A 25,382-nucleotide genomic window follows, 5' to 3' on the forward strand; every position below is an offset into this window, starting at 1 on the left:
TTCATCACTCCTTAGGTGTCATTTCCCTGGTCTCTGTTTATGCTCCGACTGAGGCGAGTGATCTCACCGTGAAGGATGCATTCTACGTCGCACTCGAGTCTGTGGTTGATCAGTGCCCCAGACGAGATACACTTCTAGTCTTGGGGGATTTCAATGCATCGACTGGAACTGATAGGGATGGTTATGAGGTGTGTGTTGGTCCCCATGGGTCAGGAACTATGAACCAGAATAGCACTAAGTTCCTTGACTTTGCAAGAAGTCATGGACTTAGGGTGGCTGGTTCATGGTTTCAGCGCCCATAAGCTCATCGCTGGACTTGGTATTCCAACGCTGGCGGTGTGGCAAAGGAGATTGACCATGTCCTCATTGACGGTCGTTGGAGGATGATCCAGAACTGCAGGGTCTACCGGAGTGCTCAGTTCCTCAATACTGACCACAGGCTTGTTGTAGCAACTCTAAAGCTGCACCTTAAATCCTGGAGAATGGTACCATCCCAGCCTAGGCTGGATGTTGCCAAGCTCAGGGATGAGAGAGTAGCTGAGGAGTTTGCGAACAGGCTGAGTGGACACTTGGGGGGTCTGGGTGCTTTGGGGGGTTCTGAAGAGTTGTGGAGCGCCTTCAAGACCACCGTCCTTGATGTTGCCGGTGGATGCCTTGGAGCTCACCGCAGGGCAAAGAAGAATTTTGTCTCTCAAGGGACACTGGATACCATTGACCAGAGTCGCAGGGCCAGGCTGAATGGCAGAGCTGACCTGTTCAGGGAGCTGAGGCGTAAAACTGTACGTGCACTGAGGGTGGACAAGGAGGCCTATGTGCGAGGAATCTGTGAGGGGGTAGAGCATCACCTGTGGACAGGTGATTCTCGTCCCGCTTACAGGGGAATTCGCGCATTACGTTCATCCAAGCCCATCCCTCGGAGCACTGCAGTTCGAGCAGAGAGTGGTAGGCTCATGACAGAGGAGTCTGAAGTGAAGGCCCGCTGGGTCGGTTACTTTGAGCGGTTGTACCAGGCTGATCCCCCAGCTGTCGAGTTGGACGTCAAGGGTGTTACAATCCCTGTTGCTGACCCTCGAATCAACTGTGGTCCACCTTCGCTTGTGGAAACACGGGCTGCGGTGCACCAGTTGAAACGGGGCAAAGCTCCAGGGATCTGTGGCATCCATGCCGAACTTCTCAAGGCTGGTGGAAATGCTGCATTCGTGTCGTTGCATGTAATTTTGTGCTCTGCCTGGAACACAGGCATCATCCCAACTGACTGGAAGAGGGGTCTTGTTGTCCCTCTCTGGAAAGGGAAGGGTGATCGCCAAGACTGCAACAACTACCGAGGGGTGACGCTGCTCTCAGTGCCGGGCAAGGTCTTTGCTCGGATAATTCTTGATAGGGTTCTCCACCATCTGCTTGAGCACCAGCGTCCAGAGCAGTCAGGCTTTACACCAAAGAGGTCAACGATTGACCGTATCCTTGCACTTCGTGTCCTCACCGAACGCAGACGAGAGTTTCGGCAGGGGCTGCTTGCAGCCTATGTTGATCTCTGTAAAGCGTTCGATTCAGTGAATCGGGATGTCCTCTGGAGGATTCCTGGTCTTCGTGGGGTGCCACCAAAACTGATCGATCTGATGTCTGAACTCTAATCTGGTACTGAGAGTGCTGTGAAGTGTGGTGGTACCATCTCTGACTTATTTCCAGTTGTTACTGGAGTTCGTCAGGGATGTGTACTTGCCCCCATACTTTTCAGCACTTGTATGGACTGGATTTTAGGGAGGATGTCGGAGAGATCAAGTAGCGGTGCATCATTTGGGAATGTCAAGATCTCGGACCTTGATTTTGCAGATGATGCAGTCATCTTTGAGGAGACTTTAGACATCCTCTTGGGGGCCCTCAAGGTGCTGAATGAGGAGTCGGAGCCGTTGGGATTACGGGTTTCTTGGGTCAAAACTAAGATCCAGGCTTTCGGTGACATCTTGGATGCTGCTGTCCTGTCTGTGTCTGTTTGTGGTGAGGATGTTGAGGTCGTGGAGAGATTCACTTACCTTGGCAGTGATATTCATGTCTCTGCTGGCTGCGAGTCAGAGGTCAATAGACGTCTGGGTCGGGCCTGGGGAGTCATGGATTCACTGGATCATGGGGTGTGGCGCTGCCGGTACCTGTGCGGGAGGACGAAAGTCCGAGTCTTCAGGTCATTGGTACTTCCAGTCTTGCTCTATGGGTGCGAGACTTGGACTCTGACCAAGGATCTGAGACGGAGACTTAATTCCTTTGGTACCAGGTCTCTTCGGAGAATCCTTGGCTATCGCTGGTCGGATTTTGTGTCCAACGAGCGGTTGCTGAGAGAGACTCGGATGAGATTTGTTACCTGCATAGTTCGTGAGCGTCAGTTGCGGCTGTATGGACATGTGGCTCGTTTTCCTGACGCTGATCCTGCTCACCAGATTCTCTCAGCGAGGGAGTCTCATGAGTGGAGGAGGCGAGTGGGCCGACCACGTGCCTCATGGTTGCAACAGGTTGACCATCATCTCAAGGAGATGGGGATGGGCCTGGCATCTGCCTGGGGGATGGCCAGACGGAGGCCCCTGGAGTACCGGTGGAAAGTGGACGCAGCAACGCGCTGTTCTGGCACATGCTCCCATACCTGACCTGACCTGAAGGTGTCGTTCCACCTTCTCACCTTATCATGCCAATTTTTTCCCAAATTATTAATAACCGGACGACCACTGGTCCGATCGGATTGAAACTTGCCAGGAATATTGCCAGGGATCCACGGATGTGCCTTTTCGAGGTTTGATATCGATCGGACGAGCGGTTCCCAAGTTATGGCCACTTATCTGTCGACCAATGACAGGACACGTTGCTATGACATCACGAATGACGTCACAATTAATGTCTATTTATTTATTTATTATTTATTAATTTTTTTTGCACGATTGACGGTCCGATCTGATTAAAACTTGCCAGGAATATTGCTGGGGACCCGTGGATGTGCCTTTTCAAGGTTTGATATTAATCGGATTAGCAGTACCCAAGTTACGGCCATTTATCTGTCTCACCATAAGAGGGGGGACGGGAGAGGGGGGATGAGAGTGGGGGCAAGAGAGAGGGGCGAGAGAGGAGGGGGAGAGAGGCAGGGCGAGACTAGAGGGGTGGGAGTGGGGACGAGAGAGAGAGCGAGAGAGGGTGACGGGAGAGGGGGTGTGAGAGGGGGGGGTGTGAGAGAGGGGCGAGGGAGAAGGGCGAGAGAGAGAGGCGAGAGAGGAGGGGGAGAGAGGAGGGGGAGAGAGGAGGGGGAGAGAGGAGGGGGAGAGAGGAGGGGGAGAGAGGAGGGGGAGAGAGGAGGGGGAGAGAGGAGGGGGAGAGAGGAGGGGAGAGAGAGGAGGGGGAGAGGAGGGGGGAGACTAGGGGTGAGAGAGGGAGGGAGAGAGAGGGGGGGAGAGAGGGGGCGAGAGAGAGGGGGCGAGAGAGGGGGCGAGAGAGGGGGCGAGAGAGGGGAGGGAGAGAGGGGAGGGAGAGAGGGGAGGGAGAGAGGGGAGGGAGAGAGGGCGGAAAGAGGGGGGTGAGAGAGAGGGGGAATCACAATTCAAGAGAGGGGGAGAGAGGAGGGGGCGAGAGAGAGGGGGCGTCACAATTCTTCTTCATTTGATATGACGTCACAATTGACGCTGGAGACCTGAATATGTTTCCCAGGTGTTTCCCAAGTTATGGCCATTTATGATACGGTTGGTCTGATCTAATTGAAATAATGCCCCAATCCAGTCATCGTTTACGCACCTACGGGCCCGTACTAGTATATATAATTACATATATATATATATATATATATATATATATATATATATATATATATATATATATATATATATATTCATATATAAAACGAAAATCCGACGGTGCTCACTTACACTTCCTCACTCATCAGCGGTCTGTCGGCGACTGACAGCTTCTGCAGGCGGGAAAATATTCACGCATATGGATTAGGATCGCCTACATACATGCACCAAACCACGCCTCCCTCGCTTCATTTGTTTACGCACAAAAAATTAAGGTTGGATACTTTTTAAACACACCTCGTATATACATATATATACACATACATACATATATATATATATATATATATATATATATATATATAAATATATACACACACACACACACATACACACACACACACACACACACACACACACACACACACACACACACACACACACACACACACACACACACACACACACACACACACACACACACACACACACACGTTAAAAGTAGCGCCCGATTTCTATTTTTTCGGCTGTCAGATTCTTTCTGGGAAGTCTTGTCGTTAATAATTGTCTTGCAGATTATTCATTTTCGTAATTAATTGATTTTGATTTTGTTTTGCAAGTTATTGCTGCGAGTTTGGAAAGTTACTGAATTTGCACCAAATTGAACCATGAATTATCTTTCAATGAATCAACGCATTGCGGCCGTGAAACATTACTACAAATGTAATGAACAACCAACGATTGTGGCACGCCGTTTGGCACAGGAATTCGATATTAACCCACCTCAGGGAAGAAACATATGATCGATTGTCAAGAAATTTGAAGCAACAGGGTCGGTAGCCACTGCAAAGTAGTCCGGTCGTCCGAAAACGGCAACGAATGTAGCTAAGGCTGAAGAAGCCATCAGAAGACTAGAAGAAAGTCCGCAAAAGTCAACTCGCCGTTTATCTGCAGAGTTGGAAGTGAGCCAATCAAGTGTTATCCATATCCTTCACGAGAAAAAAATGGAAACCTTACATTCCACGCTTACTGCGTGCCCTTCATGATGGAGATGACGACCGCCATCTTCCAATTTTGCATAGGGTTCTTAGCTAAACTTCACGAAGAGGACACAATGCTAGACAACATCTGGTGGTCAGATGAGGCATGTTTTAAGGTTAATGGCACAATTAACAGACACAATTGAATCTACTGGGCTGCGAATAACCCAAGAGTGACAGTTGAGAAGGATGTAAATTTACCTGGAGTGACAGTTTGGGCAGCCATATCTCCATTAGGGATAATTGGACCCTTTTTTTTGAGGGATCTGTCACTGCAGAAATTTACCTGGATATGCTGCAAACCTTCTTTTGGCCCAGGGTACAAGATTAGGACTGTTATTTCCAGCATGATAAAGCTCCACCTCATTATGGACGTTATGTTCATCAGTGGCTTGATGAAAACTTTCCCAGAAAGGGGATCGGTTGCCGCGGTCCGATCGAGTGGTCGGCACACTCCCCAGACCTTACACCTCCAGATTTCTTTCTTTGGGGGCTCATGAAAGAGCTTGTTTATCGTTAAAAGCCTCGTACCATTCAGGAATTGAAGGCTCAAATCACTGCAAAGTTTGAGGAAATTGATATCGAACTCTGCAGACGTGTGTGCAGCTCTGTGCCTGCTCGGCTGCAATTGTGCATCCAGCACGAGGGAGGGCACTTTGAAAATTACAAGTAAAACAGCTTGGTACAGTTCCGTAATAATTTTTTCTTGAATAAATGGTAAGATAAACATGTCATTCATTTATTTCTACCTTCTTGTACACTGTAATACAAATGGCAAACAAACAATCAACTGACAGAAATCGGGCGCTACTTCTGACTCACTATATATATATATATATATATATATATATATATATATATATATATATATATATATATATATATATATATATATATATATATATATATATATATATATATATATATATATATATATATATATATATATATATATATATATATATATATATATATATATATATATATATATATATATATATATATATATATATATATATATATATATATATATATATATATATATATATATACACATATACATACATATATATACACATATACATACATATATATATATATATATATATATATATATATATATATATATATATATATATATATATATATATATATATATATATATATATACACACACACACACACACACATACACACACACATACAAATACATACTACATACTACACACAACACACACACAACACACACACACACACACACACACACACACACACACACACACACAACACACACACACACACACACACACACACACACACACACACACACACACACACACACACACACACACACACACACACCTGATATGATGGCCTAGAGATACATACCATCACCTCGAAGATGTCTAGCCTGAGTTCAAATCCAGTCCCAGTTATAAACTGTCATCCCAGTGTTTCATCAATGAGTGCCGTCCCTCAGATGGACGTTAAACGGGAATGCCCTCTGTCAGCATTAGTTGGTGGATGTTCGAGATCCCATGGTGTCCTTCGCAAAGAGTACATGAGCTATCGCCAGAAAAATGGCAAATTCCAAATTCCTGCCCCGACTCCTTGCATAGGAATGGTGACCCGACCAGGACTAGGACTATTGAAACTGCCGAGGCAGCCCCTATGCACCTGACGGTGCGGTAATGGAACTGCACACATATATATATATATATATATATATATATATATATATATATATATATATATATATATATATATATATATATATATATATATATATATATATATATACATATATATCACTACTTGGCCAAAACTATGTGGACATCCCTTTAAATTAGTGGATTCGGCTATTTCAGCCACACCCATTACTGACAGGTGTATAAGATCAAGTACACAACTGTGCAATCTCCACAGACAAACATTGGCAGGAGAATGGGCAATACTGAAGAGCTCAGTGACTTTCAACATGGCACCGTCACAGGATGCCACCTTTCCCACAAGTCAGTTTGTCAAATCTCTGTCCTGCTGGAGATGCCCCGGTCAACTGTAAGTGCTGTTATTTTGAAGTGGAAACGTCTCGGAGCAACAACAGCTCAGCTGTGAAGTGGTAGGCCACACAAGCTCACAGAATGGGACCGCCGAGTGCTGAAGCATGGAGCATGGATAAAATATCTGTCGTCGGTTGCAACACTCACTACCGAGTTCCAAACTGTCTCTGGAAGTAATGTCAGTACAAGCACTGTTTGTGGAGAGCTTCATGAAATGGGTTTCCATGACCAAGCGGCCACACACAAACCTAAGTTCACCATGCGCAATGTCAAGCGTCGGCTGGAGTCATGTAAAGCTCACGGCAATTGGACTCTGGAGCAATGGAAACTTGTTCAATTGAGTGAGGAATCACGCTTCACCATCTGGCAATCCGACGGACAAATCTTGGTTTGGTAGATGCCAGGAGACGCTACCTGCCTGAATGCATAGTGTCAACTATAAAGTTTGGTGGTGGAGGAATAATGGTCTGGGGCCGTTTTTCATGGTTCGGGATAGGCCCACAACTAAAATGGCCACCAGTCTACCATTCGGCCATCTTTGATCACATTGCAAAATAAAGTGAGGGGCACATGTGTGCCATCATATACTGTGCTTGTGCCTTGTTTGAACAAAAACTGACCATGCATGTCTGAGAAATGGTTGGGGACACATTTAAGTAACAAAATGGCCACAAGTGAACCATCTTGGATCTGATCTCAAAATAAAATGACGTGCTTATGTCAGCCATCATTCTTTATATGTGTGCCAAGTTTGAATAACATCAGTAAACGTATGCCTGAGAAATGGTTGAGGACGTGTTCAACATCGGGTTTTTTACAACGAAAATGTCCGCCAGTCAACCATCTTGGATCTGACCTCGACATAAAATGACATCCATATGTAAGCCATCATTATTTATCTGTGTACCAGGTTTGAACATCATTAGTAAATGCATGTCCAAGAAATGGTTGAGGACGTGTTGGATGTGTTTTTTTTTTTTATACTGAACAACTAAAATGGTTGCCCAGTCGGCCATCTTGGATCTGAGTCAAAAAAAAATGTCGTAATATGTACACCATCATGCGTTGTCCGTGTCAAGTTTGAATAAAATCAGTCCATACATGTCGGAGATATGGTTGCGGACTCACACACGCACGCGCACTCACGAAAATCGAGACCAAATCCATAAACCCTCGTTTCGGACTAAGTCCAACGGGGGCGAACAATAACAAGTGTCATTTTATAGTATCAGTTAATACGTGATGTGTCCACCCTTTGCCTTCTCAAGTGCCATCGCTCTTTTACCCATGCTTCCTGTATATGACTGAAGCACTCTTCGAGGAATATTGTGCCAAATATCCTGTTGGACATTCCACAGTTATGTAAGGTTACGTAGTTGGATTCCTCTTGTTCCTCTCCATTTTCAGGTAATCCCAAATGGCCTCGATAGGACTCATGTCCTGACTCAGGGAAGACCATTCCAACACTTGGAGCATGCCTGCATTTACCTTGTTCTCCAAACATAGTTTTACAATATTGGAAGTGTGTTTTGGAGCATTCGTTTAGTGGAAAAGGAATCCTCTTCCAAAAAGACAATTTCCACTTAGAACTGCTTGATGCTGCAGTACCTGCGTGGGCGTCTCTTCTCTTTTGTTCGTGTCCCATTGATTTTAACAAGTTTTCCTTCACCAAAAGCTGAAAATCAACCCCAGACAGTGACAAAGCCGCGTTTAACAGGAGGCTGAAAACATTGTGTGTCATAGATTCTCCATGTCTTTGGCGTACGAACTGGCATCTCTTCGATCCAAAAGTTCAAACTTAGATTTGTCAAGCCAGCGTACCCAAGATTCAATTGTTCAGTCACCCAAACTTGTTGCATGGTGCCTTGCATATTTAGGTTTTTCACCTTATTGTGGTCTCAGCCTTGGTTTCTTTGTTGCAACTCTGCCCTGGAGACCTGTTGCAATTAGCCTTCTGTACACAGTGCTGGACGAGATGTTAATATTCAAGCTTGCTCTCCTTTTATGTGTCAGATGCTGACTTGATTTTCTTCTATTGCAGAAGCTGACCAACTTCAAGTGTTATTGTGGTTTCATATATGGGCTGGCAGGTTGGCCTAGGAGGTAAACACATTTGCCTCTAAGTTGTCTAGGCTGGGTTTGAATCTCGGACCAGCTATAAACTGTCACCCCAGTATTTCACAGGCAGGGCGATTCATTTATGTGTGCCGTCTTCTCAGGTGGACGTTAAAATGTGCGTCCCGTATGTCGGCATTAGTTGGTGGCCTTAAAGATGCAATATTGTCTTTCGTGAAGAGTAGGCGAGCTATTGCCGGCACCCTGGCCAAATTCCAAATTCCTGCCCTAACCTACAGAGGGCATTGCATCAGCAGCACAGCCATGCCCTCAGCCAATGATGCTACCCTGGAGCCTTGTGGTGCATTCGAAAGAAGTAGAAGAAGAATGTGTTTTTTTTGCAGTGTTTCACAGGCAGCGTGATTCATCAATGTGTGTACAGTCTTTCGGATGGACATTAAACTGGGTGTCCTGTCTGCTGGCATTGGTTGGTGGACGACAAAGACCCCATGGCACGAAAAGTAGGCAAATATTGTCAGCATCCTGAACAAATTACAAATTCCTGCCCTGAGTACCACTATGAAGGCAAGGGAAAACTACCCAGTGTAATCCTTTCTCTGACAAGGACAGGTTGAGGGCTGTATCAAAACTACAGGTTCAATGGTTTCTGGAGTTTTCCTGACTTTCATAATACCTTTTTAGGTTTCAAAGTTCACTATTTGACGCTACAGCTGGAAGTCACTGAAAGCTGAAGTTTAATTGGTCAAAACATTGTGCTGCGTCAGTGATCGTCGTAGACAACTGCACGGTGATGCACGACTGTTGCCGACAACTCGTAAAAGTTGAACAACACTTTCAACATTTACAATGATCACCGATTGATCTGAACACCTCGTTGACGATAGTTGTCAACCACTGCAAATTACATGATTATCAAAGACTTTCATAGACTAAACCGTTTGCAGACGGTATAGTTGCATTGCGTTGGTGTGTGGCTGGCTTTACACCACTCACATTTGACCAAAGCCGTTCCATTGCAATGGAAAGTGAAACATTCACATTGGTAGATAAAGAAACTTCATGCTGTTACAATTTGTTTGCTTGCAAAAGGGTTGATAAATTCAGGCTGTTCTGTTTGCCTTATCCAGTCACGTTTAAAACCTTTCTTTCACAAGCGTTGCATTTCTTAACACTCCAAATTGGAGACAGAAAACCCAAGGCGGGTTAACACAAGTGGTTGAAGACTTTGATTTGATTGAATTTGGTCACTTTTGTTGTGGCAAACAAACAAATTTGAAGCTCCATCAGCAAAGCCGAAGGAAACCAACCCTTGGCTGAGTGGTTTAGCATAATATAAACGGAAGGTCCACAAGTCCAGTCTACAGTACTGCATCTGCTACGTAAGAAAAGAGTCCCAATAAAACTGCACATAAATAACTACTATAAATCACCAATTATTTACTGAGTCCTCAATGATGTGTCAAAAATGCATTTGAAGCACACAATGAATAAACCACCAGGGCAGAAAGCCAGAAATCCACAATTGTTCATTTTTGGAATGCAAGGAAATTTGAAATGGAAGAACTACTGGAACAATGGAGTCTGTTCATCCACCAGATAAAATTACTTACTTGTTTCTTTTGGCTTGAAACTCGTGCCGAAGCCCTGTTGCTTTGAATTGGATGTCTTACAAGCTGTTAACATAGCAGTGAAAACTATATCACAATAAACCCTCAAAATCACAATGTACAAATCAAAGGAAGAATTTCCATGTGAAAATCGGTTTAACATCATTGCAAAGCAGATAATTCTGATCAGAGAATTGCCAAGATTAACAATTCAATTTTTCACCCCTCCAACAACCCTAAAATTTGAAATCTCTAAGGAAAAAAAAGGTCATTTACAATCAACCAGGAAAAAAGAAAGCAAAGATGCAAAAACCGCAAGGCAAAACCATCGACAATTATTGCTGCCAACGATGTGTGTTTGCCCAAACAAAAGACCGCTTCTTGTCGCCCCTTACCAGAAGATCCCCAGGGCCCAAATGAAGCCGGCTCTGTGAAAGTATCCCAGCTGTTTCGATCCTTCACAGTAGTGCGCTTGCTCTTCGATTGTGAAGAGTCTTCAACCCTGGAAACACACATCATTTGGCAGTGATCATCGTAAATATCAACGAGGTTTTGTTGATCTTGACCATGGTGGGATTGGATGTGGTTCGTTCGAATTGATGGCACATTGAAACATCAATCCCCACAAACATGTGAAGGGTTTACTGGGATAGCCTGTATTTATTATGTGGAGTGGAGGGAAGAGGGGCAGGCAGGAGGGAGGGAGCAGGGAGAGTGTAACATTTACACCATTTGCATCAAACCAAATAAAAAGATGGCTCCGGAATAAAAAGATGGCTCTTCAGTTCAAAGGCCTTAGCAAAACGAGTGTTCTATTTTTCTTGAATATTTTGGTTTCTTTCTGGGATATATCCTCTCGACCAAATCATCCTCTTGTATTCAGTGTTTACCTTCTCTGCATGCAACATTGTAGCTCTTGAAGGATCGTGACTGCATTTTGGTGGTACTCCAACTGGGCATCAACCAGTGATCTGAGCTGGGAAACTTGCTCAACCTACATGCAGAAGAATGCACAGAGACAAACGCATAGAAACATTGCCTTTGCATTCTCAATTCAAGATGGTCATATGTTATCATCAAGTAATAAGGTACAAAGTAAGAAAATTTAAAAATAAAAGAAGAAGTTTCAAATGCTTCGAACGTGAAAATTTGGTTGGGTGGAAAGTTTGGTTCCACTTTGAGTTTATGGTTCCAATGGCCATTTCATAATACAAATGCCATTACACACCAGGTTTTTCATCAAACAAACAAACAAACAAACAAACATTACACCGCAATTATAAAACATTCATCTAACTAACTCTTACTCCTACTCCCCACCCCGAGAAGATATTTCGAGTCTAATCAAATGACACCTTTTTAAGGAATACCTTCCATTATCCTTTAATGCCATGAATTTCTGTAATCTTATCTCATATATATATATATATATATATATATATATATATATATATATATATATATATATATATATATATATATATATATATATATATATATATATATAAAACTCTTTATAACCACTGACTCACTGACTGATATTAAAGATCGGAACCTTCCGGGTGACGTAGAAAGCTGAAATGTTGCGTGCCGATGGACATCAAAGCCAGTGGACGCCAGGGAAAAAAATTTAAAAAAAAATTCCAAAAATAAATAAATCACAGAATCCCCGAAAAGTGTCCAGAAATGAAAATATAAGTAAAAGAAAAAATAAATGAAAAATCAAATGCAGGTGAGCGACCTGAGACAATAGGGAGGTATGGTTCGTTATTGCTTACAATGTGTAAGCATAACCCGCTCGTATGTTTATACATTTGTTACAAGCAAGGCTGCTCTTAAAGGTGTGCAGCAAAAAAATGTTTTGCATGGCAACTTTTTTTTAACAGAGTTAGTTTTAAAAGTGCACCTAAAGTGTGTGACAAAAATGTATGAAGACTCCCACCTCCCACCACTTCCTCTTTTTAAAAAAAAAAAATCATAATGGTTGAGAACTGATGCCAAAGAGGGCAAAGTTGAATAAGATGGTAACCAAAGTGAAAACGAAGGCTGTTATGTCTTATTCATAAACCCTTATTACTCGAAACATGAACTGCTGCCAACTACACTAAAAGCCTACACCGGATGGTTCTGAGCAGTTGGAAGGTGGTTGTGTTGTGGGAAGTGAAATCAGAACAGGAATCAAGTCAACTGGCCAATGTAATGCTTTCCTCACTAAAATGCAACATTATGTTTTAGCGATTTTGAGGAAACTTGTCAAAGTTGATTCGTGTTTCTTTTAAAAGCGTTGTAGAATACAAGATATAAATATTAAAAAAGGTTATATTTCCTCCCCTTTATCCACTGGATATATAAATGGCAACCACAACTTAAATACTCTTTTGTACAATGTACTATAAGACGCCACACATCAAGCAAAGTCACCGTAAATTTCAAATCGAAGTTTAAGAAAATGGCATCAATTGTGGGACACATCCAATCTTAAAAACGTGACCATAATGCGCTTTCCAGAAGCACAACGGGAACTTTTAATTATATCCACAAATCAAATTGGATTCCTCGGAAAACCAATGTCCTACACAAAAGACAAAGCAAAAAGCTCTGTGCCCATTCTTTGTGTTGCTATTTTTCCAGTTCACAGACCAAATAACGATTCATATATTATGTATGCACTGGTGGGGAGGTGGGATAGCGAGGCCGGTGTATACTTCGAGAGGTGGAAAAAAAGGGTGAAGGTAGGGTCAATTTCTGCTATATATTTGCAGGTAAATATATGACCCCAAACTGGATCACAAATGACGAGATTGTTTGAAATTTTGTATACTTGCAAAAGTCCAAGCAAACTATAAAACTCCATTATTACCTCCACCACCGACGGTGAAGGTGGTCATATGTTTTCACCCCTTTGTCTGTTTGTTTGTTTATTTGTGTGTTTGTGTGCAGGATATCTCAAAAAGTTGTGGACGGATTCGGATAATATTTTGTGGACAGGTTGGGTGTGTGACAAGGACGAACTGATTAGATTTTGGTGAAGATCCGAATCCAGATCTGAATGCGAGGATTATTTAATTTTTTACTGATTCTTCACCATTGAGGGGCGAAAAACGATATCTCAAAAGGTTATGGCTGGACTCCAAAGAAACTTTGTGGGCAGGTTGGGTGTGTGAAAAGGACCAATTGATTCAATTTTGGTGAAGATCCAAATCCGGATCCAGATTTGAGAATGTTTTAAAGTGATTATTCACCGTTGAGAGATGAGGCAAATAACTATGCGTAGCATGACAACTCTAAGTTGTGGACGACTTGTGACAAAACAAGGTGGAAAAGTTGGTTTGGTGACAAGAACAGGCCGATTCGATTTTGGTTAAGGTCCGGATTCAGAACTGACCCATCAGTGGGATACAAAATTTAAACTGTTGAGCCTGGCGGCATTATGCACTCTTCCGAGTGCCGTTCCGTTTCGCCAATTGTCACTCTACAAGTGATTTTTCATTCTCTGTCTGTCTGTCCGTCTGTTGATCAATCCCCTACAGGTCACAATTTTAAACTGATCTTCACGAAACTTCACCACATGGTATTGTTTGTCATCAGCAAGAAACCTCTTGTTTGAGGTCAAAAAGTCAACAAAGGCAAAAGGTCAACAAATTTGTCGGATTTATAGAATCCTCATTTTTCATCCAATCGACTTGAAATTGGAAGAGGATTGATATTTCAGGTCGCTTAATTCAACCAGACAATTATTTTTAAGGTCAACATCGACCAAAAAGTCAATAACTAAGCGGGTATTTCAAAAATCCTCAATTTTCATCCCGTTGACTTGAAATTTAAAGAGGATTTGCAATGTTGTCACTGAATTCAACTACCAATTCTTTTTGAGGTCAACATAAAACAAATTTCTTGAATTGTCAATTTTCATCCGATTGACTTGATATTTGAAAAGGATTTGCATATTTGGTCATTGAATTCAACCACCAATTATTTTTGAGGTAAAATTTGTTTTATGGATTTTGCAAGTGTCGTGCTCTGCATGACGTCTTTTTCTTGTTACAACTTTACTATTCCCATCCTTTAGTCCTACCCAAACCCACTAAGTCACAAGCATTCTTCCATGATCTGCACCTGGTTGCACTCCACAATTCTGAGCTGAATGCTCACCTCTATGCCTTTGTCCTTCTCTTCTCTCATCTGTGGAACATATTGCCTTAATCTGTTATCTCGTACCCCTCTCTCCATTCCATCAAAAGTCGTGTCCATCATCATCTCCTGCTTTCTCTTGTACCAAAAACTGCAGTCTTCCACATTCAATGGCCACATTCACCCACTATGACTCCCACACCACACACTCCAAGCTCCTTTCCTGTCTATCATTTGTGTGTGATGTTCTTGTGTCCCTGTTACCCTTTGATCCCACTAGTTTGTAAACCCTCTGCTATTTAGCTTTCATGAGCCAACATTTCAGCATGTATAAATAAAAGAACAAACCCAAATACAGTAGTTATTGTAACTTCCACCACCGACGGTGGACAGAGGTTATGTTTTCACCCCTATGTGTCTGTTTGTCTTAAGCAGGATATCTCAAAAAGTTGTGAATGGATTTTGACAAAATCCGGTGGATAGGTTGGGTGTGTGACAAGGATGAATGGATTAGATTTTGGTGAAGATCCAAATCCAGATCAGGATACGAGAATTTTTTTTATGTGTTTCTTCACCATTGAGAGTCACACTTTACATCAAGAACTCCATTTCTCACTCTCCATGCAATGCTCTTACACCTCCCAAATCCCAGGTGTACCTCTGGTTGTGACTTCCCCTCCAGTCCCACCTTCCTATTTGTCTGTGTGCTGTCTCATCCTCCAAACAGTGACAACATCTACATCTCTCAAACGACATTGACAAACTTTTAACCACTCTTCCCAACTCTCTCTTCCTCATATGTGGCGATTTCAATTGTCACCATGTTAACTGACTGTGTGTTGGTACTTCTCTCACTAGCCATGGCACTTCTGTGAACTTTCCCCCCTGGATGTCTCCCAAAGGCAAATTTGCCCTTCTGGATTTTGTGATAACTAACTTCCCTGCCTTTCTCGTGCTCTACTCCAATTGGCTCATCTGATCATGTGTTGGTGAAGGTCAGCATCTCTCTGGCCATTCTCGAAGAACAGCCTCAGTGATAGCGAGTCTGGCAGTTCACTTAGGCAAACTGGCAGGGACTGCAAGCAGCCATCACACTTCAGAACAGGTCTCCTATATCTACCACCCATGATTATTAATTCAGCCTGGGAATTGTACCACAGAAACCTGCTCTCTCTTTTGCAAAGATTCAATCCATCTCATCTTCAGTTATCCTAATCATCCTCCCACCCTTGGTACTCTGAATCCTGTGGTGAGGCAGTTGCCTCAAAAAACAACAACTTGCATTCTTCTCCTGGAAAGCAAATCGAACCAAAGGCATCCTTAGATCATTCCACAAAGCCAACAACAAGTGTATATCTACTGTCAGGAGAGCCAAAAAACAGTTCATCAGCCCAGCCTCAAGCTTGAACATTCAAACTTGTCTCCCTCCTCGAAAACCTGGTGGTGCCTTGTCAAGTCTGTCTCTGGTGTATGCTCCACCGACCTGTCTTCCCTCACTTCAAATGGCACCACAACAGACTCCACTCATGAGAAGGCTGAATGCCTCAATTCTGTGTCTCTCCGTCTCCCTCTGTGTGTGTCTCTCCCACCCCTCCCCCCCCCTCTCCACAGTATTACCAAAAATGCTTCTGGAATCTGTGTCTTGGGAGGAGAAGTTTTTGGGAACCCTGGACTCTGACTCTGCAACTGGACCAGACAGCATCAGCTCACGTGTCTTAAAAACCTGTTCTTCTACTTTTGCACTTCCTCTCTTTGTCCTTTTCACCCTATCATTTACCCTTTCACCAGACTTTTTTCTACATCCATTAAACCATCCCCACTCCTCCCAAAATTTTGATTCTTCATCCATATTGTCCAACCATTGCATTCTCCCCTACCCCTCATTAACCTCCGCCATCGAAGATGGACGGAGGTTACTGTTTTCACCCCTGTCTGTTTGTTTGTTTGTTTGTGAACAGTATTACGGAAAAACACCTGGACGGATTTCGACGAAACTTGGTCGTGGGATTAGGTATTGTCCAAGCATCATGCCATTAGATTTTGGACTTGGTCCAAAGTCCAATATGACCGCTATGACGGCCATTTTGAAAAAATATTTGAATTCTTGTTTTTGCATTTCTACATGTTTTAAGTGATTTCCAACCAAAAATAAATAAATTTGTTAGAGAAAAAAAACAACAAAATTTTGCAACTTTTTTTTCCAAAAAAATTCGATTTTATTTTTTTGCCATTTCTACATGCGCGTCGATCTAGTTTAGTTTATTCAATCGTGGTTCAGTAGAGTCTGATCCGTTTTGACCTACAATGAATAGGATATGAGGTTCACTTCAGTGACCCAGCAGTATTGGCGGCGGAGGTTTTGCACTCTACCGAGTGCTTCCCCTCTAGTTATTACCTGCATCCCTTGTTTGTGCGTCTCCATCTATTTTCTCCCTCCACCCTGCTGTTGGTTTCCCCTTTCTCCTGTTGTTGATGTTGATGTTGTTATTTTGCGTCTTGATCCGTTCTGTGCAATAGCTATTCCATGAGCCTTGACTATGCATACAAAAAACAACATTCTTGTTCTTTCGTATGCATCGCAAGCCTGCAGGGTATGCATAGCAAGGCTGCGGGGTAGCATCATTGGCTGAGGGCATGGCTGTACCGCTGATGCAATACCCTCTGTAGGTTAGGGCAGGAAGTTGGAATTTGGCAAGGGTGCTCGTGATAGCTCGCCTACTCTTCACGAAAGACAATATTGCATCTTTAACGGCCACAAAACGAATGTTGGCAGACGGAACGCACAGTTTAACGTCCATTCGAGAAGACAGCACATATTAATGCATCATCCTGCCTGTGAAACACTGGGATGACAGTTTATAGCTGGGCCGAGATTCAAACCCAGGCGAGATAGCTTCAAGGTGAGTGTGTGTACCTTTAGGCCATCCTGCCAGCCCAACTAACCCATTGTTGGACAGATAGAATACCATAAACAAAATCATAACTACTTATGTATTATTGCAAAGACTGCACAGATGATTGTACTCTATCCACCAAGATGACTTGCATTTAAAAAAAAATATATATATTTCTGCAGGACGTTTTACATTTATAAAATCAGTTAATTAATGCAATCACAGCAGGTATGTCAAATTGCAATCTAAAAGCTCACCTCACTGTCAATCAAGTTGTACAAAGCTTCACTTGTCACCTCGTATGACTCCTTGAACTTGTCCTCAGCTGCAGTAACCTCTTCCTCAGGAACCTTACCCTGGCGCTTCTTCTTAAAGTCAAAATCGAGCCGACGACTTTCAAGCTTTTTCAGATTTTGCTGTATGGGACACAAGAGAGGGAGAGAGGGAGAGGGGAGAGAGAGAGAGAGCTACAAAGGTCAAAAGACAGATGGATGATGATGGTGGGGGAGGCAGCAACTGAGGTTTGACCTCACAAAGTTCAAACTAAGGTCAAACCATCCAGAAATCTCAACCTCCAAAAGGTCAAAAGCTGATCAAAATGGTAAAAATGTTTATTTTACCCCAATATCCTTGAGTTCTTTTTCTTGCAAAGCCTGCAGTGGTTCCAAAACATTGTGCTGCACATTTATATCTAGGGAATCCTTGACTTCAGCCAGCTTCTTCATTCCTTCACCAACCTCAGCCATTGCTTTCCCTTGTGTCACAGAAAATGTGAGGACCAGAGTTCAATGTACATCAACAATACAAGAAACTACATACATGTACACAAAGCAGAAGATAAGCATTCCTCAGCTTATAAATAAAGTTAAACACCAAATAAATATACATACTTCCTTTATACTGTTTATGCTAGCAGGGAATTCACTAAACTGTGCATCATTGTCAGAAATTTAATTAATGTAAGGCATGGAAAGGAGTGGAAAGGGAGGGGGGGCATCATCAATCGATGATTCTGTCAACTTCACTCAAAGAAAATGAAAACAAAACGATTGCACCCTTAAGGAGCATTTCTCAAAATGAAAAAAAAAAATTCATTGGTTATGGTGAACCACTCGGTGAATATCAAACTGTCCAGACGAGTGAAAAGCTTCCAAATGCAGTCGAGCTCTGGCCCGATCAATGTGTGGACTTCACCAAAGCACAGGACCATCGCTATTGAATGATTCGTCACAAAATACCCGATTTTAATTGATTTAATCTGCTATTTTGTGAAAGATCATATAATTTATATGAGACATAAAGGAAATCATCAAGTTTTGTTGAACGATAACAAATGTTCCAAACGTCCTCCTCTAATTTCTGCACAATTACGGATATGTCCGGAATAGCTTGCGACTCCAGACTGAAGTGTTTCATGCGAGAATGGAAAAAAACCCTCGCTAAAGCATCTTTGAGTTCAGGAATGTTCATTGGGTTCTCTTTGAAAACATTTTCCTTAAGAGATCCTTACAGAAAAAAAAAATCTAAAAGGTGCAAGGTCAGGAGATGTTGGAGGCTAAGGAAATGTAGATTGGTGGGAAATTAATCTCCCAGGAAAGTGATTATTGAGCCACTGCATGGCCATTGGACAAGCGAGCAGATGTGCATTTACTCTGTCCTACTGAAACCAAGCACCAGGAGCGTTCCTCACACGACTCCAGGTAAACGTGTTCAACGTGTGTACGTAACGTTCGGCATTCACCTCCCACCCCTTCCCCAGTATCCTGATCTTTGAAAAAGTATGGACCGTAAATCTGATGATGACTGAGACCACACCATATCGTTATTTTGGGGGCAGTGGAGAAGTAACTCAACAAAGTGGGCTGGTTTCTCAATATCCCAAAACCGACAATTCTGTTCATTTACCTAAACCATTCAAGTAAACATGACGTTCGTCACTGAAAATTGTGTCTATTTTGATTCATGCTTGATCAATAATACTACAGAACCAAACAAAATTCATAATGCCGATGCTCGTCATCTGAGGTTAACAATATAATTCGGTAAGAGAAAGCCTTCAGATCAGACTTTAACACTCCAACTCCACTGCTTTGAGACACTCCAATTTCATGTGATACGTGCCTTGTTGATTGTTGAGGGCAACGCGCAATCACTTCGCTAATTTTGTTTACGGTCTCTGACAAACATTATTCTTCTGCTATTATTGTGCTATTATTCTGCTATTATTATTCTGCTAAACTGCTATTATTCTTCACAGAGTCTGCCCCCCTCAACTTTGAAACTGGATGATGTATAGTCTTCACGGTTTGGTGCATTCCGTCTGGGGAATCGTCTTATGAAAGCACGCTGCACCCCTATCGTAGATTTCAGCTCTACTTTCTTCTCAACAATGAAGATTCATTCCTCTAATGTTAGTTGTGTCATGGGTAACCTGCAAAATAAACAAATAAATAATAGCAATGTCAAAATACCTTCGCTACAAACAATTTGAATGCTTACCCAACGTAATTTACGATATTTGACACTTCTACCCACTAAGATTTTGTTTTTAATCACATTTTCAAAATGGGTACATTTTTTGTGACTCACCATGGAATTGCACAATAAAGTACTCCATCCCTCATATAGATGTTAAGATGAATGTCCTGTGTGCTAGCACGAGTTAGTGGATGTTAAAGATATATACTCACAGTGTGTTTCGAGAAGTAGTTGAGATATTACCGATGCCATAAACAAATTACAAATCCCTGACACATTCAGTTGAACATTTCCTGTCGCTGGTTGATAAACGACTTTGGTTATAATCTTTACGCGTCTGACCCCACGAGTAGGTGGGAATAATAGGGGTCATTAAAGAAATAGTAGTTATAATCCAGGGATTTGTTAACGTTTTCAATGACGTATATAAAATATCAATTCAATATAAAAGCAAGCTTTTCATTAGAAGTTGGCTACCACTTGAGTAGGCTACCACTTATACCACTGTATAACTGGTCTGCCACAGACTACTTCCAAAGTGTCAAATATTATGTGAACATAAATTTAAATTTGACGAAGAAATGGTGTCAAAATTACCTTTAATCTAAATGAAACAAGATGAAAATTACCCAATTTTTTTACAAGGTAGCATTTGACTAGCATCTGCGTTCACAGCACAGCAGCCACACGCAATGGGTGCGATGTATTGCTCCATGCAAACTTCTTGCATTGTTTTGCGATAGGCCGCAACAATACCAGAAATTGGCAGTGGTAAATTTCACAGTAGAATGCATTGCTGAATGGAGTTTAAAACACCGATTTGTCAGAACAGTCGTGTTTTTTTGCGAGAGGGAGCTGGTGCTGGGTCTGGATTCATTAAACGAGTCAATGTTGATGGATTGGCTGCATTATTGCACCTGTTTGAATTCTGCGCTCAAATAAACTTGCACGCAATTTGCTACAGAGTGCAGAACAGACCACTCACTATACAGAATATGACAGGTTTTTTGCAAAGATACATGGGAAATTTGAAAGATTTGCTTGTCTATTGATTTTTGCTGTCTGCAAGCAAGCTCTGAGCATGGATATCGGATGTTCATACGTTTTATGAACTGCAGCATGCGGTTTCTACTTGATATCTGTCAGAATTCTGTTTTTCAGATTTGTCTGCAAGATGAGCTCATCATATTTCTTCAGTTCACTCTTAAAAATGACAATCACAAATTATGGACAACTTAGTGACGACAAAGACCAAAAACAGCTCACACAGTGGTAACAAGACAAGTTAACAGCTGATAAAGCAAACACGTTTCAGGTCGATTTCACTGAGCATGGAGGAAAGCTATTTTTTTATCTGCCATGCAGGATCCTGTCTCGGCTCATGATCGGCACATTGCACTTGTTGATCACAAGACAAACTCGGCTCTCGCATAATGCAAGGAAGAACATGACGGGAGTGGATGCTGAAAAAGAGCAACGGACTTTAACAAAACTAAACATGTGTTTTTTCTATGTGTAGAGTGCAGCAGTTTGATGGAGTACTGCTCTCCCCTCTGGGCTGGCACCCCTGCCTCACACGTTTCTCAGCTTGATGCCGTGAAAACCAAGGCCTTCTAGATTATCGGAATCTCCCCCATGATGAAGCAGAGTCTATGGGCTTATCACTTCACCAATACAGACAGGTTGGTGGTCTCTCTGTCTTCTACCACCTCCTTTTTGGTCTTGCACCCTCTTTTTATTGTTTGTCCTTCCCTCCTCCACCCCCTGCCCCCCCCCACCCAATCCCCTAGGTTCCTGCAGGGTACACACTTTCCACCAGCAATCCCCTTCTGATAAAACTTCAAAAATCTAGACTCACTGCTCATCTCCACTCATTTGTTCCTCTACTTTTCCACCTCTGGAGCCAATTTTCACTTTCTCTCCAATCTCATTCTTTCCTCCAGGTCTTTGAGACAGCTGCTCACCACCATCTCAGATCACCCCCACCCCCTTCCCCCATCGAAAACCATGATCTTTTCTACCGCCGCTAAATCCTCTCCCCGAACATCTTCCCCCTCCTCCACCCCGAACCCTCCATTCCCCACTACAACCTCAAGCTCACCTCCTTCCAAATTTCCAGTTTTCCCTTCATGAGAGTTTGCTTCTGTTTCCCTATTGTCCACCACCCCCCCCCCCGAGTTTCCTCCATTTCTTGCTTGCATCCCTTGTTTGTTCGTCTCCACCTGTCTTGTCCTTCAGCATTGCTGTTGGTTTCCCCTCTCTCTTTCTGCTTTTCCTTTTGTTCTATTGCATCCTGATCCATTCTGTGTTCTCGCTCTTCCGCAAAGTTTACAGGGCTGGGTATTTACGATTTGACAATGTCACAATTTAGAGAAAGACATCTACTGAGACAGTAAATGTTATAATTGGGTGAAAGTTGGATTAATGGGAACCGACACAGATGCTTTAGAACTAACCCACCACAGATGGTTATCCTCATAATCTCATGAGGCAAAAACAATTGCAAAGGTTAAGCAAAATTAATGGGTTCTTGTTGATTGAAATTTATTTTCTGTCTCACGAGCAGAATTTGTTATCGTTTTATTGGTGGATAAACATCATAGTTGTCAAATGTATCAGTCAGAAATATTCTAAGATAAGTTATGTCACCATGTTTATGGTACATCAAGAGTGGTAGCAAACTTGTCAGTATGAGGTATGGTGATAATAATTTAGATGGCAACCTGAAACTACCTAATCTTCTTTGTGTGCTAAAGTAATATATCTAGGAAATTGCAAATAATGCTTACTTTTATGGACCTCCCAATAACTCAATTGTAGGGCCGAATTTGCTCAGATTGCGTCTCAGAGCTTCTCGATCCAAACAGATTCTGGGGATCAGTCCCCCCCCCCACCCCACCAAATGGGAATATGCTCTGTGTTTATCGTTCTTAGATGCCGACTAAATATGGCACAGACCGCCACTTCAAAAGTCAATGGAAACACTGTAACAATATATTTATGTTCGAAAAAAATTAAAATAATAACCCTGCTCATACTAATTCAATAATTGCATAAACAAACTACACAACTTAAGCTTGGAATTGGTGCCAATAAAAATAAAAAAAATGTTGGATGTGGGGTGCAGCAAACCAGAGTTGTCAATAAGTCACCTGAGCCAAGTCTCAAATAAGTCTCAAATCTTTGAGGGCAAGTATCACTACTCACCTACATTCTTTCATTCCTCTTTTTCCCCCACTTTTGGAAGAAACTCCAACACTCCCTTCAATCCCACTCTTCTCTCCAGGTCTTCAAAACAGCTGTTCACCACCATCTCTTCTCTTCTCTTCTCCCATCCAAAGAGTCAATCTTTTCTACCCCCGTTAATCCACCCCAAATCCAACTCCTTCAATTTCCCTGCTTTACTTCCTGAAAGTGGCTGTAGTGTTCAGCTTGTGTACCCCGTGTACCCCACCCCATCCCTTCCACAGATCTCCTCACGTGTCTATTCCCCACTGTTTTGTGCTTCCTTCTCCTATCCCTCTTGGATCCTGCTCCACTTGTTATACGTTATGTTTGTTAGCTCTTATGCGAGCCTTGAAATTGTATGTTTAAAAAAGTCTCAAGTCTTTGAAGGCAAGGCTCAAGACAAGTTTCAAAATTCTTAAATATTAGCTTTTCATTGCTATTTTTTCCTCTTTGTGCCATTTATTAAAATCACTTGTCCAGCTTATCCTCTGCAAAGATGTGTGAAAAGATCATTTCTGAACTTTCATACTTTATGGAATTTTCAGCCAATTTTGTCACAGCTCTGGACAAAAGTTTTCATGTATTCTTCAAGCTGGAGCTGGCCATCAGCTTGCTTGCCCCTTTCACACTGTAGTGCATAGGCTCTGCAGGTCTAGGTGGGCCCTTTACTTTTTAACAATAATGGAAAAATAAGCATACTTCTCCGGGTGAGGTTTCAGGTGATGAATGAAATTTGACTTTGTTGAAGAGCCATCAGATATTTTTATGCCACCAATGCTAAACTTATTCAGACACCAAAATTCCTTGTAAATAAGGCTAATTGGTGCAATGTAAAAAGGTGGCGCATCTGGTTAATGTTGGGCTCACAGTAATCCTGTTCGGAATGGCTATGGAAAATAAGGAACGGTATGTGGCCCGGCGGCTGGGTGCGCTGCACATGCATACGTACACGGTATAAGTCGTCATTGACCAAACCACGCACACCCAAGACTTAAAATTATTGAACATATATTTTTAACCCTGTTTTAACGACAATGCTTATTCAGCGATTATTTTCCGAGTACTGTTAACATGTCATTAAGCTCAATTCGCAAATCCCATTTCGAGTCTCAAGTCAATTTAGTCAAGTCTGAGTAAAGCTGTAAAAATGTTGCGACTCGAGTCTGAGTCACCAACTTTGCAGCAAACTAAAAAATTCTGGGCCTTGGCTAAAAGTATCTGCACTTTTGTTTAACAATCAAACTGCAGCACAGAGTTGGTTGCTTCTACTTGCACAACATGCTGTTGCAAATATGCCAAATGATAGCATTTACAACAGATTATTATAGGTGGTGGCATGGATTCAACATGGTGCATCCTTTTGGAATCCAGACTGTTTGTGGGATTCTGCAAGATGACTTTGTAGCCACTTACCAAAGCTCGAGTTATTTCCCATCTCATCACCATATTTCAACATGGCATCTCCCAAAATGCCCTCTGGCTGAGGATAACCTGGAGATTTTCCCTGGCCTCGCATTTTTGACACCGTCATCATCATGCGGTTTCCTAAAGACAAGAAACAAGGAAAACAATAAAACAAAAAGGACATCTAGTAATACATGCTAAACAATGATTGGAATTTGAGACTCTACGTTCCTCATCATTTTTCTCTGACCCCCCCCTACCCTTTCCATATTTTATATTCACCCTCCACCACAAACCTCTCCTTGCAACTCCCTTACCAAACATCCAATCCTAAAATCATCTTCCATTGCGTAAATGTATTTTGGTCAATTAAGCACAACTTCTGCACCACATCTTCAGCCTTTCCAGTACATGGTCCCTCACATTAAATGTTGACAAAATAATTCATCATTTAATTTCCAGCCCAGAAAATAAAGTGTTTCAGTTCAAAAATGACCGAATCCCACCTTCCCCTCCACCACAAACACTCCCCCCTCCTTCCCTCCCAATTACTATGCATGAATTTCTCCCATCACAGAATCTTGGTCTTTCAACCACTAAAAGAGGTACTGTGATGAGAGCAATCATTCCATCTTTTATTTCCAAAATGGGAAAAAAAATTAAAGGAGTCATTTCAATTAACATTTTGGTGGATGGATGTTGC

General features: G+C 42.3%; 1 protein-coding gene across 2 annotated transcripts in view; it reads right to left on the reverse strand.

Moving 5' to 3' along the window:
- LOC147015361 (endophilin-A3-like) overlaps window positions 1-25,382 on the reverse strand; it is a 62,439-nt gene that overhangs the window by 6,144 nt on the left and 30,913 nt on the right. For both annotated transcript variants that reach the window (XM_085850038.1, XM_085850039.1), the window contains exons 4-9: window positions 24,689-24,820; window positions 18,190-18,323; window positions 17,827-17,985; window positions 11,435-11,538; window positions 10,940-11,046; window positions 10,548-10,610 (exon numbers count right to left, since the gene is read on the reverse strand). In XM_085850038.1, coding sequence (XP_085706164.1) covers window positions 10,548-10,610; window positions 10,940-11,046; window positions 11,435-11,538; window positions 17,827-17,985; window positions 18,190-18,323; window positions 24,689-24,820 — 699 coding nt within the window. The remainder of the gene's footprint in view (window positions 1-10,547; window positions 10,611-10,939; window positions 11,047-11,434; window positions 11,539-17,826; window positions 17,986-18,189; window positions 18,324-24,688; window positions 24,821-25,382) is intronic.

This window comes from Eptatretus burgeri, chromosome 12, assembly GCF_056783735.1.
Source record: "Eptatretus burgeri isolate ZD-2024b chromosome 12, Ebu_testis_v1, whole genome shotgun sequence".
In the NCBI taxonomy this organism is placed as follows: Eukaryota; Metazoa; Chordata; class Myxini; order Myxiniformes; family Myxinidae; genus Eptatretus; species Eptatretus burgeri.